Here is a 19,893-nt window from a genome sequence, read left to right on the forward strand (position 1 = left end):
ACCTTAATCTTCATATGATATCGAGGTGCATTTCTCTAGCTGCAGGCTGCAGCACAGAACCAAAGTTACCTGAGAGTTTTTTCTTACAGCAGAAGTTTATAAGTAATACTTCCAAAAAAGATGACAAAAAATATAAGGAGAATTTTCATTGCTAGTTCTCGCTGTTAACAATTTGTATCGCCAGCATTTGTTTCTAAGTAAGCTGGAGTATATGATGTCAACTCTGAGGATTTGGGGACAAATAATTAGCTGTATGAATAAATAGCCGAAGTAAGATTAACTTGACCATAAAAATGTTGCTACCAAGCTATTTAAAAACTGAGACAGAGAAAAAGGAAAGAAGGAAAGAAACAAACTGTGCCAAGCCTACTGCCTTAATAAGCAGAGTACTTTTTGAATATACTCAAAAGCATAAGGATTTCCTATTTACTTCAGGAAACAGCTTACAAGTCAAAACGTGCTGGAGGGTTTTTTTGTTTTGTTTTGTTTTGTTAGGAGCTGCCAATTTTTAGTCAAGATTACTATTCATTTTACAGGAGTGTTAAGAATGCAAATGGTTAACAGTAGTATAAACTATATACTTGGTTTAAGTTTGAATGTCTAAAACTATTACACACTGCATTCATCTGCATTCCCTGTTTATGGGAATGAAATATGTAGTCATTTGAAGTTCACAATATGTATACTGTGTTTGTAATAACTGCAGATTTTACAAGCACATTATTCTTTCCATTAGGATTAAAACCTCACCGAATAGCAATTTGTGAAAGAATTCTAGCAGGGCCCTGAGCCCAGAACTCTGACCTCTGATGAGATGCTTGGCAGCAACAAACTCTAGGTCTAAGCAAAACATCTGGTTTGAGTTAGACTTCCTGAAAAAATAGCCCCTGTACTGGGGAAACTGGTATTCACTCAGCTTTGTCTATACGCTTTGACTGACTTCAACACTGCTACAGGAAAAAAAGCTTCACCAGAATGCACGTCAATCACTGTAGACTTCTTGGTGGCCTCCAAAGAGCCAGGCACTTACATTAAGAGGCACTGTATGCGTTTGTTCATGCTTCTTGGGCATTTTCCTATTGTACTTCATAGCTCAATGTTTGCTTCACAATTAGTGCCAACTGTGAATTATCTAATCCAAAAAGTACAGTCAAGCTCAAAATATAAATTTTGCCTGAAATAGTTTCTGCAGGTTTTTTTTTTTTAAACAATAATTGTTTTAACTTCATTTTTCTTGCAAATTTAGACAATCACTGTCATCATAAAATGAATGGGAATATTCCCAAAAGAAACACAAACTTAAACTGCCAAGAAATTCGTAAGAACAGCAACAGTTTTTGGTTGGCTCCCAAAAGATTTTCTACACAACAGTTTTTACATTCATTTCATGGACAACAGTAACACAGAAAGGTAAGTGCAGTACGAAAGCTGATAGAATGGGGCAGAATACGCCGAGACTGTTCCTGCGTGTAAGCACCACAAGCTCCAGCAAGCACGGGTAAGTAAAGGATAGAGCTAGTGCTCTCTCCTCATTCTCCTGAGATGGAAATTGCATCGCATCAGAGAATAGGTGAAAATGAAGATTTGAACAACTCCTGCAGGCTCTGTAAAAGTTGCACTTTGTTAAAACTGATGTCCCAGGCAATGAACACAAACGTGAACAGCCCAGCGCAGCAGGCAGGATGCAACTTCCATACCACACATGACTCAATGAGAAGTATAGAGCCAAATGCTGTTTGCCACATTTTCTTCGCAGATTTTGTGTTTTTAAATATCATAGTGAAGCTTCTTGAAACTAATTAAACCATAATAAAAACCAGCAAGCATTACCTGCTTAGACGTTTTAAATTACCAGATTGACTGACTGACATTAAATGCCTTATATGGAAGTAGGAAACTCAAAATAATTGAACTTGAAAGTAACAAATACAGAATTTAATGGAGAGCTCTGCCAACATTCACTAATATTGCATATGATACGTGTACGAATAAGTGCTGTGTGATACTGTTTTATCCACGCACAATTTTGCTATGTACAGCTGAATTTACCTTTGACTGCCCGAATAGTAGGACCTAATTCTATCAGTGAAATTCTTTTCTCTACATTCTCTACTGCCTGCCTTGATAAAAACCGGTTTTGGTGAAAAAAGCGTCTGAAAAAATATTTTCTTCCATCTACTATGATATTTTACACAGGTCTGCCACACTAGTGTATATTGTCGATGTGTTCATAGTTTATTTTCTTCCTTTGATTGCTAATGCAATAATATTTTTATGCCTGATATAGCAGTAACTTTACCCTGGAATTAAATGTCAATTTCTACTTTCCACCCCCAAAATTCGAAATTAAACGCCACAGATACTGACCCCCTGCATTCAGGCGAAATGCAGCCACCAACTCACAAAGGGACATTTATAAAATAAGCCTTGCTTGTTTGAACTGCAACACTGCCGTCACTGGAGTTTCACCCGGGAGACTTAAATAAATAAAAATAAACCGAAGTAATAAACACCATGTTTTATGGAGTTGCACACACACACACACACAAAAAATCCTCCTGGCAAACTTTAAAGATTAGACTTAAAAGCTGCCTCTCTCATTCCGGAAGACTCCTGGCCTAGGCTGCTCTGAAGGCCCAGCAGCCCGAGTGCCCCTGTTCCACCTCAGCACCACGACGTAGAAGTCAAATTAAGTCAAAAAAAAAAAAAAAGTGAAAAAAAAAGTCTCCAAATTAAGTCAGCTTAGAGATTCCTGAGTGCAACAGGAATAATGAATCCCCAACTACAGTCTCAAGCAACATAAGGTATGTTAAAAACAAAAAACCCAACTGCCTCTAGCCTAAGACTCTGCAAAATGTCATGTCCTACAAAGAGTTATATCCTCTGAGGAGCTCCAGTTTTCTACTACTGATGGTATTCCAGTGGCCACATTATTCACGTCTTGAGTGAAACAATTTATTTATTTACTTATCTATTTTTAATGGAATACCTCACATCTGTCCGTGGACTTTAGGGTTTTGGAAGACTCGATATAATTTCAGAATCATCAGCAGCAGCCGGTTGACAGCAATAAAGACAACATTCACTTCAAATAACCCTGAATTATATACCGTTGAGTAAATTCGAATTTGTTTTGATTTAAGGTCTTCCAAAGTTGAGGCCAACATGCTGAACAAAAATATTAAACTATCTATAACCCTGTGTCAACATATGATGCTACTGGGAATGGTAAGTGAATTAATTTTCCAAGGAAAATTAATTACTTATGACTTACAGTTGTAAAAGCAAACAACGTAACTCCGGATTAGGGCACATTTAATTTCTGTTTGGAGTAGCGATTAAATTAATTTCATATAATTCATGGTATGTAATGGAAAGCAGAACAAAGATGAAATCTTAGACAATGACTGACACAGAAAAAAGTGTATATTTATGTTCCTGATCCAAAAATAAAGGTCACAGATATTAATCACTGTTTAGCAAAACATGATTTTAGTTTCTAAAATGATGATTTTTTTCAAAACTGTTAAAAAAAGTGTTATTAGCAAGATAAAATCTAAAAAGCAACAAACTAAAAAAAACAGAGCAATCTTGCATTTTATAATGTCTCTTGCTGAAACAAAAGTACAATTTCTGATGATATCAAAGGATTGACAAATAACTGTCACATGATTCTTTTGACGAACAGCAACACTGAATGCATTTTACACTAAGTTTAATCCATCTTAAGGAAATTTTGATCACAGATCCAAAATTTAAACAAATACATAAACACTGAACAAGAACATAAACCTTAATTGTACAATTTTTATCAGGTGTTCACATTTTCTAGTAAACAGTTAATGTGAAAAATACAACCAAAGCTCAATGAACCTGTGAAAGAGTTCTTGCAGCGTTCCATAATTTGACATTTGTTCAAACTAAGAAAAAAAAGGTGTTTTTTAAATGTATTTCAGTGAAAAGCATACCAGTTCTTATTTTACATATTTACCATTAAAACAGTTATTAACAATTATTAACAAACAGGTTACAGGTTTAAACTGTCATCAGGACTTTCAACGCCAGTTATGGACTCCTCCTGAAAGTGAATATGAATTTATTCCTGATTTCAGTGTTTTGGATATCAAGTCAACAGCTGCTGTGCTACAAACTAAACTGGAAGTATGATAATATTAGCATTTTCCCTTATGAGTCAAATGAATATAGTGTTAATTCGTGAAACCAAAACAACAGATGCAACATATGACCACTGCACAGCAAACAGTAACCACGGAATTCCACTACCAAATAATATTTACATGCAAGATGTTTAAGTCTACCCCCCCCACATAAGCAAGTGATTCACATCTCAACTGCCACTTTTACCTGCCTTTCGTCAAAAAGATGCTTTCACTACCGTCATAGTTCAATCAATTTCATCACTATAATGTTTACATTAAAATCTGACTAGAATTTGTAACAGCGCCTTAAGAGATTTAAATTTCTTGAAATAAAAGATGGGCTTGAAGCACAAGTTCTATGAATACAAATATCACAACCGGGATATAGATAATTCCAAGAGTAATCTGTGGTGCTCTGGCTGTTATTTTACTGTGGTATTTTTAAGAACGTTTCAAAAATTGTAAAGAAATTATGAAAATTTAAAACCAAGATTTAAACTCTGAGCTGAAAGGAGTCGAACAATTATTCATTGTTAAAATTGTGTATTTTTACCTGCGGTTATTAAACACTTTAAATGTAAACAGGAAACCCAATAGCATCTCACACATTTAGGAAACTGATCAGTCAAGGTACTCTTGAAAAGACAGGCTTCATCATCCAGCTTTTAGTCAATTAAGTATTTCCAAACAGATGCAAAGAAGAGCCACATCGAGACCACATCCCAGCTTTGCAACTCACATTTTGCTCCTCTTGCCACTTGGCTTCTGCAACAGAACAGTGTCTCAGAGGAGTTTAAATCCACCCGGTTGGCTCATAACTCATCTAACCTGTGTTTGAACTAGCTCTGCCCAAATACACTTACAGAAAGGCAATGCAATCTGAAATATTAAACAGGCTTGCACAGAGGGTACACTATACCTGAGGAATTCTGCCCAGGAGCTCTTACCTACTTCTTTTGTGTCAGTAAACAACCTTTCTCCCCCCCCCCCCCCCCACACACACTTTTCTTTTGGGGGGGGGGGGGGATGGTTATAGGATGTATAATTTTAATCCAATTAGAGCACAAATCACATGAGAAAGTTTCCATCAAGCCTGTTTTCATATGGTGACAAAAAAAACTTCCTAAGAAACTTCTGCTAACAGAATTGGCAATTAAGCAATCAGAAACCAACTAACCAACTGACAAGTGAGGGCAAATCTGTCAAACAGCTGTTTCCTATCAACATGCTTAGATTATTCCACCTCCATATATCAACATTTCTTCCAAAAACTTTCCTACTTCTGTTAAAATCTCAGAACCTCTATACAAATACACATATGCAGATACAAATTCTCCAATAATAAATAGCAACTCAAGAGGGACATTATTAGCATTAACATCTAAAATTTACCTGCTGTTCAGGTTGCTTACAAAGGAACATCTCTGACAGTTTTCAAATGCTCTCTAGCATGCATTTTTGTGACAGCAGTGAAAAATAGATGCAGTCCATTGGCAGCTCCATGAGTGACATGTGCAGATGCAGTGATACTGCTGTGCTCTTGCACTCTTTGTAAATACACAAGCACAATTTTCCTTCATTTCCTTAAAGGGACAGTATTTCACCTCACTGAACCGGCATGTTTCCTTGGAGATGACAGTAATTACAAAATTATTAATAACATTAATTTTCTTTCTATATTCCTTTTTGTTTTCCCTTCACTGTAACTGGCCACAACAGACTAGCTAAACATTATTGTGCTACTGCTGTGCTATTTGCCAGCCAGAGAACAGCTAGCCCCAACCAAAGAGACTCTGCCAAGTTACAGGATGTAAACCATATTCCGCAGGCAGCAAAACTGTTGCCGAAGATTGGTTTAAATTATGCAAATCCAACAGAGGTGTAACTTACTTAGAAAAGAATCCACTTCATTTTATGGGGTGAGGAAGCATCCAAAAGCCATTACCATTACTGCCTGTCTCTTCCTGACAAAGCTGTCTGCAAAGATTTTCTTCCCAAAGATCTGTGACAGCTTGGTTCACAGGACTTTACTCTTCAAAATGAAAAGTGCATTATTCACCCTAAAAACAACGCTGGGCAAGAACAGGTATTATTTTTCCTTGGTTTCCTCACAAAGCTAATACTTTACCACTACTACACTATAATTAAGAGAATCTACAGCCAGCAAATTAATGGTCTGCAAAACCTAACTAAAGGCTGGATAAGTAATCCTAACAAAAGGTTTCCATAATTTCCTGTGTGTTAGAATTCCTGAATTAAACAGACGTATTCACCAGCCTACCTATCCACTTACTTTGCACACCTTTTCCCTACTGACAAGACACATTTTTGCCTGCTTTTACTGAGATTTTACAGGGAAAACCACCACAACCTCTCCCTCAAAAAAAATCTTGTACACCTTAAAACTTGGAGGTGTACTTTTCTCCTTTTTCCTCAAGTTTCAGAGCAAGCAACTCTATTTTCTATGCTGGAGAGAAAAAAAAGTAACAATAGTCTTCTTTGCAGGAGACTTGAGGTTCAGGAAAGAGATTAAAGTTTCCTTTATTGAGAAGTAGAGCTAAGAGCATTCTTGTGAAATACTATCCCATTTGCCTGTCTTTCAAGTCCCAGTGAATTTGTTCAGAGATGAGACCTAATAGAGAGGAAGTAACTGGACAAATTCTGGGCCACTAAATTTTTTTTTAAAAAACAATACTGAGAACATATCCTTTAGTCTACGTTGTTTAGGAGGTTCTTTAATATCAGTAGCCAGTTTCTCTCCTCATACCTCCCCTACAGTGGCAGATAGACTCCAGTCCACCAACATAATATTTCATATTTTTATTTTTTTTCGACTTGAAGTACATTTGTAATAAAACAGTTGTCATATGCTGTCAAAAAGGTGCGATATGAATTACATCACAGTAATCAGACCACCCTTATTAAGTGACATATACAAAACTGAACATTGGTATCCTTAGACACCTACTGTTTATGCAAAGTTCTCTTTATGCACCATTCCAGTTAAAGTACAAAAACCAAACAAACAAAAACAAAAAAAAAAACACAATATAAGCAAGCTCAGAACTGCAAGTGTATCATAGGAGATCCAGTTCTGTGCTTAATTGCACGTATAAATTCAGTGTAGTAATACAAAAAGAATGCTGAAGCATTTTGTAGACAGGCTGTTCAACTTGGTGTTGAAACCTGAAATCTGCAGTTCAGACCAGCAAACAACGCTCCTACTGAACGGAGTTTTCCACAGGAGCTACATGAATCATACAATATAAAGCACTGTTCACCTAATAAATAAAGCATCTCGTCTTCTTAATCACAAAAACCTAAGTTGCAAACCAACACAAATTTGTTTTAATAAGCTTAATAAAGCAAGCTCAAGTTTAAGGTTGCTTTGAGAATCACGCCTCAGAGATTAAAAAACCTACTCTCTTGCACATCGTATGTCATCATGCTCTCACATCATACATGAGTGATTCTCCTATGCTATCCAAGTAATACACCTAACAATTCAAATACACTACGGGTCAATTAATCAAAAAATAAACAAGAATAATAAAGTTCTTAAATAGTCAGCAAAAAATGTACATATCTGATTGAAGGAGCAGCCAGCTCCAGTACTTTGCTCCATGTTATTAAATAACAGCATAATATGCAAAGGATTTATAATCAAAACCAGATACGAAAAGGATATGTCTCTTGTATATCATCATTAAAAACTCTACATATTTTACAGAAAAACAATGATGAAGCTTTTCTTAAGCTGCGTATCAATTCTTTGTGATGGCCAATGTTCAGACTACGACAATTGTACTCACCAGCTACTTCACAGCTTTTTATATTAGCAGTTTCCTATTAAAAAGCTAATTTTCAAGTTTCCTCTGTTACAGAAACAAGACAACAATATTTAATTTATCCAGAACACTGAATTAGATAATAAAGAAATATATCCAATGATTAAGTTTGTTAAGCCTCAGAATGACTTAACAAAGCTACCCAGACACCTTTGCTGGGGTTTTCTAAAAATGGGCTGACAAACACCTGCAATGCAAGGCACAAGTCATCTTTTCTTGTGCGAAAGACAGCAAATGGAAATAATGCATAGAGTTCTTCAGCCTGCAGTTGTATCAGGCTGACCAAAATGATCTTATTCTTGGACTTAGAGATACCCTAGAAGTTCCTTTGATTCCCGTATTTTTAAAGCCTTGCCTCCCAAATATCTCCAAAATGATTAAGCATTAAACTATTAAATGTACAGTCAGTTTGTCTCAAGTAAATAATTTTCATGATGGGAGCTCAGAAAAGTAATAAAATATGAAATACAACCGTCAAAAAAAACATAATTAAGATACAACCAGGCCTACTAAGGAGGATACATATCTGATTATAAGTGTTTCCTCTAGTTGTGTTGTCATTTAACACAAAGCACCCATCTTTTTTTGGGGAAAAAAAAACAAAAAAACAACAACAAACACACAACTAAAATGCCTAACAAATTTTACCTGAAATAATAAAATGTCCTATATTTAATCAAATGCAAAGCTGATACAATTTAGTAATGAGAGAAACATGATGAGGAAAAAGGATAATAAGGAATTGAATAGGCATTTCCAAATTTTAAACCCATATTATTAGGTATTCCAATTAGCCTTTATGAAACCGTTTTGGTCAGGATCCTCCAGCAACATAAATAAGTATTAGCTTAACAAACTTAAATAAGAATTAGCTCAACATTTTTTTTTTCTCCTGAAGGAGCCATTGCTTAAGAGTATCAGTCACAAATTTTATTTCTTTTGACAAAAATGTTCCAGCTACATCTGGAATCAAGCACTTCAGAGGTTATAAAGCTGCATACATTATGACTTACATCCTTTTGGGATGTTAATTTTCCAAATGTGTTAAATCACAAATATGTTACCGCATTCAAAAATATATCACAGAGAGATTTTTTGCACTCCAAAAACTACAAAGACCAAATAGGATGTTGCGTTTTCAAGATCAAACATTTTTTAGTATTTGACATGACTTGTTAAAAAATTCTGACCCTTCAACACATACCATACCTTGCGTTCCTAGGCTACAGGTGAGGTGGAGCTCCCATCACCATGATATGTATTTTCCCTGCTGAGGTTACTATTTTTTTTTTACTAATTTTTACTACTTTTTATTTATTAGCATCCAGGAATTCTGCACATCAAACCAAAAGCAAAGAACTAGCCAAATTTAACCTTGTCCCTTCGCATTCTTCTTCCCTTCTCTGCCTTATAATGCAGATTCAAGCTTTGACTTTTTAAAGTTTTATTAATTTAATTCCCCTATTACCTGAAGTTATTTGTCTTTGATAGAGAATAGTGAACAGAATGTTTATTCCAGTGCTGGTTTATTCTCATATGAAAAGCTGGGTTTCTGTTTGAGAGGAAAGATCCCCCCCCCACCCCCCGATTCTTTTTCTTTTTAATCCATTTTCTTTGCTCTGGAATTCAATTCCCTAACCACAACCTTTGTGAAGCAGCTTTGTTCTCAGCTCTTATCTACATCATCCAAGCACATTACAATTACAGTGGTGATTCATCAGCCAAAAATTCAGTTTGCAGTGTAATAACGTGTTGAGCCACTAACTACTTTCCTGATATGAATTAAGCCTTGAACTGGCACTGGGAGGTGACAAGGCAAACATATTCCGCACCAGGCAGAGCTTGAGCATCATCCTCATGTTCAACTACAGAAGAAATCATACTAATATGAACTGAAGGTGATAAATTAATTCTGGCTAGGTTCTTGTCTGGGAGGAAAGAACGATTTTCCTAATGAGATAAAGATAAAAGAAAACAAGGACCTTTAGGCAACTGGAATTTTAGCCTGTGAGAGACCCTAATAAATCAGGTGGTGCTTCTCTTTGTTAAAGGAAGTACCTGTTAGGAGACTGGGGGCCTGTTTATTTTTCTCTGACAAAACAGATTTTCTTGGTACTGCACAAACTCAGAATCATAACTTGAAAGAAGAATAAAATCCGGTGGTGAAGTACAAACTTTTTTTTTTGTTGTTTAAAATAAGTTAACACAAATCTCAATTGACCAGACTCAATTTCCTGAGTTGGTACTTACCCTGTTAGCCTGTACCAAGTAAATCATGCTGGCTTCAGCCACTGAGGCTATAGTGAACAGCTACAATATGGTCATTGCAATATCTACCTGATATTATGCTCCCAAAACCATACAACTACCAACTCTATGCCTTTTAGCTTTCAACATATGCTTCTCTGTAACATACACACGGGCCACAGTAGATAGTGTATATCTAAATCAGTACCTCCTGGCCAAGTAACGCAAATTACACACAGTAATCCACAGTATACTTCAAACAGTAAGGTATTCCATTTTGGTATTGATTTTTTAAAAAATTAGTTTTAAAACAACCAACTTCTACTCAAAGGGCTGTGACTAGGACATAGCATTTCAAGATTTTTTTTAAAAACTTTATTCCTTAAAACAGAGACCTACAAAAATCTATATCCCTTTTCATTGTTGTTACTGCTGCTAATTTTATAAATAATAGCGGTGCGTCTCCATGAGTAAGGAAATCAAAAAAAAAGTGTGCTTCAGACTGAATGTTTTTTTTTTTTTTTTGACAAATGACTACCTTGCTTTTAGCTGCCATCATTAAAAGCCCACTTTTACTGAAATAGAGATATATAAGTTAAACAACTCTACAATATTTCAGTCTTTCAAGATAATTTTCCTCAAAAACTACGGTATAGTTCATACTGAAAGATTAATTATGTAAATTAGTTTTACTAAGTTCTGCAATTAGGAAGGAACACAAATACATAAAACATACTCTGCAGCAACACAAGTACAGCTTGCAAAAACAGCGCTGCCTGCTACCTTTAACAACTAAAATGTTGACCACAGTTCTTTCTAAAATATAAAAATGCAATAATCCAGGATACACACCTCTTTGAAATTTGTCACACCACCTTTAGCAGTGGAAGTAGATTATTCTAGTCTGCTAATTGCATTCTACCCCATTAACTCTCACACGCTTACCTGAAAGCACAGATCCAGACTCTTCTGTGCTTTCTATTTTTACTTCTGTTCCTGCCTTTCAAATTTACCTACATCCTGTAGTCTCAAAATTAACGACAAAAGCACATGCTAATTTTTCTGGGTTTGTTGCTCTTTTGTTTTTTCACATCTCTATTTGGTGGGAATTAAGCACTTGCATAAACACTTTCCTGTATGGATGTCAAAATGCTATAAAATAATAATGTCTTATGTACCATTTCTCAATACCATTCCCTTTCTAAACACGTTTTGAAGGTAGATGTTACTTCCCAGAAACAACTTACAAAAACGTACAGAAGAGCTACCAAACATTTTCCAGTTCAACTTTAGTAAATCCAAAACTTCAAAACAAATGCTTTATTACAAACTTCTAAGAAGGAATGCACCTAATAGCACAAATTAATGGCTTCTAAATGGAGGATCAATATCTTATTGTATTTTACACAAGAGCTAAAACCTCATTGCTGTAACAATGCAAAAAAAAAAAAAAAGAGAGAAGGCTTTACAGATCAGGTTACCTGTCTGATCTGATGTTTTTAATAGACTATAAATCTGGCTACAGCCATTTCTGAGTCTCAATCACAATCGTTAAAACTGGAGATTAGAAAAGAGGCATTCTATGACTTTTTCAAAGGCATTTACTACCATTCTACCAATTCTACAAATATCTGTTAAAGGAGACTAGTTGGCACTTGATTATAAAAAAAAGCATTTTGATGTTGCTCTATATCATGATGGATTACTGAGATTAAATGATATATATTACCTTACCTGATACATTCCAACTCCTATGTGTTTGGGCTCAATTTTCACTAGCTCAGCTAATGGGTCTTGTACACGTCTAGCTATGGAAACTGAAAAACAGAATTAGAAAAAAATATTGTTTTATCTGAAAAATCACAATTATATAACTGGTTTTGCTAATTTTTTCAGCCTTCTACAAATTTAACTTTTTTTTTTTAACCTGGAAATTTTCACTATTCAAATAGAATATTTTTTCTTTGCTAGACAGGAGATGAAATGTACATTAATGAAACTTTTTAATTGAAGAATTCATGCAAAGACTTAAGAAGATTTCGTACTGTAATCACAACATTAAAATCATTTACTCAGGCCACAGAGCTAGTAAACACAACTGTGTACAGTAAATTTCTCCCTCATCTCTATATTAAAATGCATAGTTAGCACTTAAAATTATAATCTTCAATCTTAAATCACAGATATATATCATTTGTGCATTTGTATTAAGAATGACAGAAATGGGGATAGGACAGAAGATGGCTGTGGCTCTTTGAAAGCTACTACCTTCAAAACCACACCCACAGCTGGCATTAGTCACACCAAGATGCTTTTTCTAAAGTTTATTTTACCTTTAAATTTATTTTAAAGGATATCAAGAGACAGAGGAAGAACAGACAGAAGTCAGGAATAAGATTGTATATCCATTTGGTGGTTTGGTCAACGATACATACGTAATCTTTAAATTGGAAAACTGGAAGTATCTCACCTGTTATTTTGTTTATATAAAACAAGACAAATTACACGAAGATATGATTGTATGATATACAATTATATACATGATATATTTTTACATAAAACAAATATTTTATATAAAGTTTTACAGAGCTTTACTTTTTTAATATATATATACACACACATATATATAAGCTTTACTCAGAATCACTTATGTATTTACATTCAACAGGACCTTTTGAGATCATCTCATCCAACTCCCTTGCTCAAGCAAGGTGAGCTAGAGCAGGTTGCCCAGGACTGTGTCCAGCTGGGTTCTGAATATCTCCATGGATGGAGACTCCACAATCTCTCAAGGTAACCTGTGCCAGTGTTCGACCACTGTCACAATAAAGAAGTGGGGTTTTTTGTGTGTTCAGATGGAATTTCCTGAGTTTCTATTTGCGCCCTCTTGTCCTGCCAGTGGTCACTACTAAGAAGAGTTTGCCTCCTTCTTCATTCCACCCCGTCAGGTATTTCCATACATCCATGACATCCTTCCAAGCCTTCTTTTTTTTCCTCAATCCCAGTTCTCTCAGCCATTCCTTGTATGAAAAGAGCTCCAATGCCTTAATAACCTTTGAGGTCCTAATCTGAATGGCGATTACCACTACTGCAGATTGTTAATGACTTCAAAGCGCTTTGGAAAAGGATTCAAATAAACACCGATACTTGAAGCCAAAACAGTAAACCTAATGCCTATTTATTAGTTATGCAAGATTCTCAAACAAGAACTGCAAAATTTGTCAACTGAAGACATCATAATAGATTTCACTTTGAAGGATTTACTTTGAAGGATTTGCAATAGTAACTGTATAGTTAGCATGAAGTTCACTGCGCAGCCACACAAGACTCTTCATACTTTTTTTATTTTCCATATGCTGACAATGGCAGTTTGCTAGCTCAGCTCAGAGAGCACTACACTGGTGACATCTGACACGCCTGCTTCTCTAACAGAGAAGTTCTGCATTCAAAGGCTATCATATATGCCTTCTCGTCAAAAATCACAAAAGGCTAACTAGTGCAAGTACAATTTTTATAGCTCACATAGCTTACTACAGAAATGCTTTCTTACAATAATCATATTAATTTCCTTGAAACACTAGTAGTACCTATCACCAGTCACCTAACAAACAGAACTGGAACAGAACACTAGTGAAAGTAGTATCAATACGAAACAGGAAACATTTAAAACTCTACAGGTATTTCTTCTGAATGCTTTTATGTCTCTGTGTACAATATTTATCTGCCATAAGTTATCTTAAACTCAATATCCACAGAATGTTCTACAGAATTTTCTTTTTAACCTAATAGAAAAGTTTCAAAAGCTACATTTTAGACAACTGAGAGCAACATATGTCACTGTCCACATCGCCTTTCATTACATCTTTTAAAAACAGGCAACTACACAGATAGGCTGCTACGGGAAATTTCCAAGCATAACCTTCTCTAAGGAATCTTAAATGAAAAGTAAAACGTGGACTCTTCGTTTCCTAACAGCTAGACTGACAATGCCGTCATATCCCTACGAGGCTTCCAGCAGAGGTGCAGGCCCTGACCCGGCAAAGCCCTTCAGCACAGATGCATGGCGGTAATCCCACCGGAGCCAGCAATACTCTTTGCATGCATAAAATTACACAGATAGTTAAGTGCTTTCCTGGATGATACAGGAAATAGTTCCAATATTGAAGCGTAAAGATCAATTAGCAGTCAGTTGTATGGTTTAAAGGATGCAGTTCTACAGTCGTGCCAGCAGGACAGCTGACCTGCTGAATTTCCACTGAAGCCTCTATTTTACTCCAGAACACTTCAAATTCAAAATAAAAGATGGCACAATAGGGAAAACATTAAAGAGAGTACAGATTCTCTCCAGGCACAAATTCACTCCAACAATGACTCAAGATGAACATCCACTGTCTCTTGCACAGACAAACCCACCTTTTCTTTGTTATATTAATAGCACACTTCAATAGATGTATCTTTTTAGGGGGCACTGAGGCTCCACTCCAGCAATTTGATCCATGTGGCTGGACTCTTGCAATGCAAGCAGAGCCTGGCTGAAATCATGAGGACTCTGCAGAAATGCAAGGTCTGCTCCCTGTGGACCAGACTGCAAAATCAGACAGTAAAACCTGATGGTCTTACATTGTCCTCATAAAAATTAAATCACTGTACTTCAAGCATTTTTCAGATTAAAATATTACAGTAATACAGATATTTATTAAAGGTAATCGCTTGTATGTTTTAAAGCCCATTTCAGGAACAGCTATTAACAATTAATTTTTAGAACACTAACGATGAAATAAAGTGGCAGTGCAGTCTCACTTCCACTGTTATTAAGGTATGCTTCATTTTTTCTAACAAACAACCAAATAAATAAAGCTCCATGATGGCATGCAGGGAAAAAACAGAAAATCAGGTTTCTCAAAAAATTATCTGCAGTACCAAATGAAGTTTTTGATATATCATTCACAAAATATGCTACTCTAAGTAAAATGGGAAAAACGTTATTCAATATTAAACAGAGCATTAGCATCAGGATGAGACGTCATTCTAGTAGAAAACAATTGCACACCAGATAGATACAAAGCTTCTTCAAGTTGTCAATTAAGAACAAAACATTATTGTAATATTTGGAATGACAGCAACATATTGTGCTGCCATGCAGTAAATCCATGTAAAATTTAAAAGCTTGAGGGGACAGGATGGCCTAGGTGGTCCTCTGACTTTAATGTGGATTAACTTCACCTCCAAATACAAAGAGAAATAAAGAAGGTTACAGAAAGCATATTAGCTGAAAGACTGTCTTGTCATTAGGACCTTTTCTGTCATTTTCTAAGAAAGGTAATTTAACTGTTTGGTGGTCTCAGTTGACTGTACTATGGTTATTTGACAAGACAAACCCTTCAGATATTTAAATATTTTTGCCTACCAGTGATAACAGTGCAGCGGCTGAAAAGCTTGCATAAGAGTTGCCTGCACAACTCACATCAGTCTCAGACTCTAATCCTCATAGAAAATACAGAATTGTATTAAAACGTTTTGTTTCCTAGTAGCTAATGAGCAGATGTGCCCTCATGAACTTGCAAACATCCTTAATTATCTGACTACTCCTGTCTTAAATGATCAAATCTCTCAATTCCAAACTGAAAAATTTTAAATTAAGACTATTTTCCTCACACATGCACATCATGCATTTAAACTTGTTTTTTTACTAATACTTTCTACAATAAGGAATATCATTTTTCACAGGGATTAAAAAGGAGAGTTTCCACTCTGGAAGACTGATAAGTTTTCAGTCAAATTTTTTTTTCAGACTGCAGACTGTCCATTCTTGACAGCGAGGGGGAAAGAACAACATAACAGCTTCCAACTGTTTCTCTAGAGGGTATGTGCGTGTGTGTGTATATATATATATATATACACATACATACATATACACACACACGGGCTGTATTAGCTGCCAGCCCTAAATACAGAATTAGTGCTAACTTCTTAATTAGGCTACCTGCCTCTCCTCAGTAGTGGAATAGATATAAACCAATTGTTACAGCCAAAGCCAGATGTGCATACTATTTAAGGTGCAGGAACAGCTAGAAATCTTGTCAACTAGGCCACAAAAATATATTATAAATAGTTTCAAGTACTGTGCCTGCTTCAGGGGCAGCTTGCCAATTTTTATAGTTAAGACAACCATATATTAAAACGTTCTCTTTTTGTAGTGCTATATGCAAGAGCCACACCATAAAGCGAAAACTTAATGGCTGTAGATAAGGAAATTGTAAAAATGAGCCAGAAATGACTATGGGTGGAAGAAGAAGAAAAAAAAAATATATATATATATATATATTTATTCAGTTACAGTGGTATTCAAACGTTGCTTGCCACTACAAGAGGCAAATAATTTTTGGCTGAAGTCCCAGGTTTTATGATGATGGCATCTCTTTAAACACACATATAAATGGGTCTTTATATAAGGATAAAAAACATGTCCCCATCACTAACCGTGTCACTGTAGCTACCTCACAAATGGGAAAACTGATCTGTATTTTGAATCAATATGAAGATGTGAAGGCAGTGGGTAGTTTTACAATTATCTTTTTAAACAAATAACTATTTGGCAGCCACAAGCTACAAGGCTATTGCAGTTCAACATCAATTTTGTCACAAATAAGAACATTCTGTACTTTTATTATAAAACCTCAGTATTTTGTTCTTGAAAGAAAATGTAGCTGAGAAATCCTACAAGAACTTCCAAGTAATTCATCCTCCTCCGCCCCCCCATTTTTAAATTAACCTTTGCACCTTAAAAGTCTGTGTTGAAACAGCATATGTCAATTACAGAAGAATAATGTATTAATGTAATCAAAGACTAACTCATAAATGCATATGTAATTACTCTGAATATATCATATGAGGGTAGATATGGGAACATTACAACTTATTTAAATCCTTTTATAAAGCTTATTATTGTGTTCAAGATCAATTACTCTCCATAAGTATCCGCAATAATGTTTACTCAGTGATCGATTGTTCAGGTTTCCTGAGTCCTGGAAGCTTTCTATCCTGTTGACCTGAATTTCACCCTCCTTGCAAAGGATACAGTGAAACGTACAGTAGTCTTTTCATTAAGCATTCTTTCTCAGTAGGTCAGGAATTGTGACACAGTTTTGAATCCTCATATATCTTCTTGGTGGGTTTAAAGTATGCAATTTATTTTAAGCAACTGTTCAACAGCTGCATTTCATCCAAAATTCTTCTGTGGCAAGTGAGCAGGTTTTTGTTTTAAAAAGGTTACATTTTAGTTTACTTTTAACTCCATAAAACTGATAATCTGTTATTTGCTTAAGATTAATGAAATAATGAATGACAATATTCTATTTACTTACTACAAAAATCTTTAAACGAGACAGTTTGTATACAAAAAGCAACTAAGAAATACATCCAAAGATGAAATCCTCAGCAAGTGAATATTACAATGCAACTTTCTAAAACCAGTATTTTTCTTAGAAACACTATCTAAACCCACTTTCCTCTATTTTAGTATTAATAGTTTCTCTATCACAGGATGATAGTGGTTTTGGTCTTTTGTTTTGTTTTTTAGTTCAACCTTAGATGAGAGATATATAATTACCTAATTGGAGCCTATGTAATTTTTCCACCCTACAAATGGGTTAGTCGTACAGGATGGTATAAATTCAGTAAACTCCTTCCCCATCTGCTCAGCGTAAAAGGTAGAAATTGTCAGTACGCTTTTCTCGTTCAGATTACTGGTCCTTATTTTAACCGCATCACCATGGCATTGATTACTATGACTACTAAAAGTGAAAATTACTTGAAGTTCTGTACTTACAGGAGTTATTCACTTATGTCAGCAACCTTTCATAAGTGACCAGAATGTTCTTTCCTATGCCTGTAAGAGCAGCAGCAGCTTTGGTGAACTGCACTGCTATATTAAAAGCAAAACAAAAACCTCCTCCAATTAAAGAGCAGCCTTGTACTCGTCATTCCTCCGGCTCAAGGCTTCAAAGAAGCAAAGCCTTTTAATGAAAATACATAGACAAACGCATGCATAGAGTTACATCCCTAGCAAGGGAAATAAACCATTTTCTAATCTAACTCTTTTATGCTAATAGCAACTGCCTTTACCAGAGCCAGGCCTAATGCGCTGCTTTGGGAGATTGCTTTTAGGCAGAACTAGCGGCGCATTTTCAGATTGTCCAGAAGTGCAACAAACGATGCTCTGTAAATAAAAGACAAAGTCCATCTGCTGAACTCAGACCCATCTGGGATATGAGAAATAGGTTTGTGAGAGGAAGGCAAGGTGAATATCACGTCTTTCCACAAATTCTGCAAAGATTACACATCACGTGCAAACATCAGCACATCTACAGAGAATGATGCTCAGTTAAAAGCTACACACACACACATCTTAGCTTACTGTAAATACTGATCCAAAACAGCCAGAGAGAGGAGTTTTCACCGAGCTCAAAATAACCTCCTGTTTTAATTCTGTAACAAGACAGAAGCCTTGCAGAACCTCAGTGGATCTCGATTTTGCAGATAAGATATCAAACTCCTCCTGTCCACTACCATATTCTACTGCTTCAGAGGAAATACAGTGCAGATTAGCAGGATGCTGGTGATTATTTATCAGCTCTCATGCATGCCATCAAGTTTGCATGAATTGGAAAAATGTTAGATTCTTGTCTAGAATAACAAGAAAGTAAAGGCTGTCAAACATCTCCAACAACTGTGTAACCAACCATTCAGCACCAGCACCACTGTCCCACTGTTTTCCATTAATTTAAATCCATTTCTGTTTCTCAAAAACCTGATGTAGATGCTTGTGTTCATGCACAACTATAAGAGGCCCTATGATTTCCAAACTATCTGCAGCTATGGAATGTTTTTTTAAAAATCATTCAGATTTACTCTAACTTCTGTTTAAACAGTACAACCCAGTCTACTTTAAGCTTTAGACCAGCTTCTGGTCATTCTGCACATTGGTAGGAGCTGGGTCCTACAGGGAGAGAAGCAACAAGTCCTCCTTACCTTTTAGTGCTGTTCACCACCCATTTTGTTTCTGACCATTGCATCTGCTCCCTTCCAACAGTATAATTAAACTCCTTAAAAGCTACAGAATAAAGATGATGAAATATGGAATGCAATTTCAATTTGTTCACCTGTAATTGTATGCAACCCAACTAAACGAGTAACATTTTGTAGCAGATGCAAAACGTTTTCAATGTACAAAAAAATTCAGAGCTTACTTTCCTTTCTTCTATGTCTTTCTGAAAACTTGTGGAGCTTGCACCAATCCTCTATGATTAGCTATAGAAGGAAGCTTCCACTTAGAAAGCAGCGTGAATGGTTTAACCGTAAGACTTCTGTCCAATAAAGTTTTTGAAAAATGACCTTCTCTCCTGAGTAGCCAAGGGGGAAGAGTGCTCTTTTAAGAATATGAAGAAATTAGCTCAAGTAGACATCAAGGCACTATGTCCCACACATCTAATGATCAAATTGTTTTACTTTCCTTAAGATAAAGTCAAAAGAAATTATATTTTTTCTGATCTTTACATTCCATCTGCTGGCCAGTATGACAGCTCTGAACTGTATGTCTCTATCTTTAACAGCACCCAAGGGAATAAAGCCCTGTAGCA

The 19,893-nt window shown here is 35.7% G+C and overlaps 1 protein-coding gene across 7 annotated transcripts in view; it reads right to left on the bottom strand.

Moving 5' to 3' along the window:
* SRBD1 (S1 RNA binding domain 1) overlaps positions 1 to 19,893 on the bottom strand; it is a 127,549-nt gene that overhangs the window by 40,603 nt on the left and 67,053 nt on the right. For all 7 annotated transcript variants that reach the window (XM_066993806.1, XM_066993805.1, XM_048079456.2 and 4 more), the window contains exon 17: positions 11,990 to 12,072. In XM_066993806.1, coding sequence (XP_066849907.1) covers positions 11,990 to 12,072 — 83 coding nt within the window. The remainder of the gene's footprint in view (positions 1 to 11,989; positions 12,073 to 19,893) is intronic.

The sequence above is a fragment of the Anser cygnoides genome, chromosome 3 (assembly GCF_040182565.1).
Source record: "Anser cygnoides isolate HZ-2024a breed goose chromosome 3, Taihu_goose_T2T_genome, whole genome shotgun sequence".
Taxonomy (NCBI): Eukaryota; Metazoa; Chordata; class Aves; order Anseriformes; family Anatidae; genus Anser; species Anser cygnoides.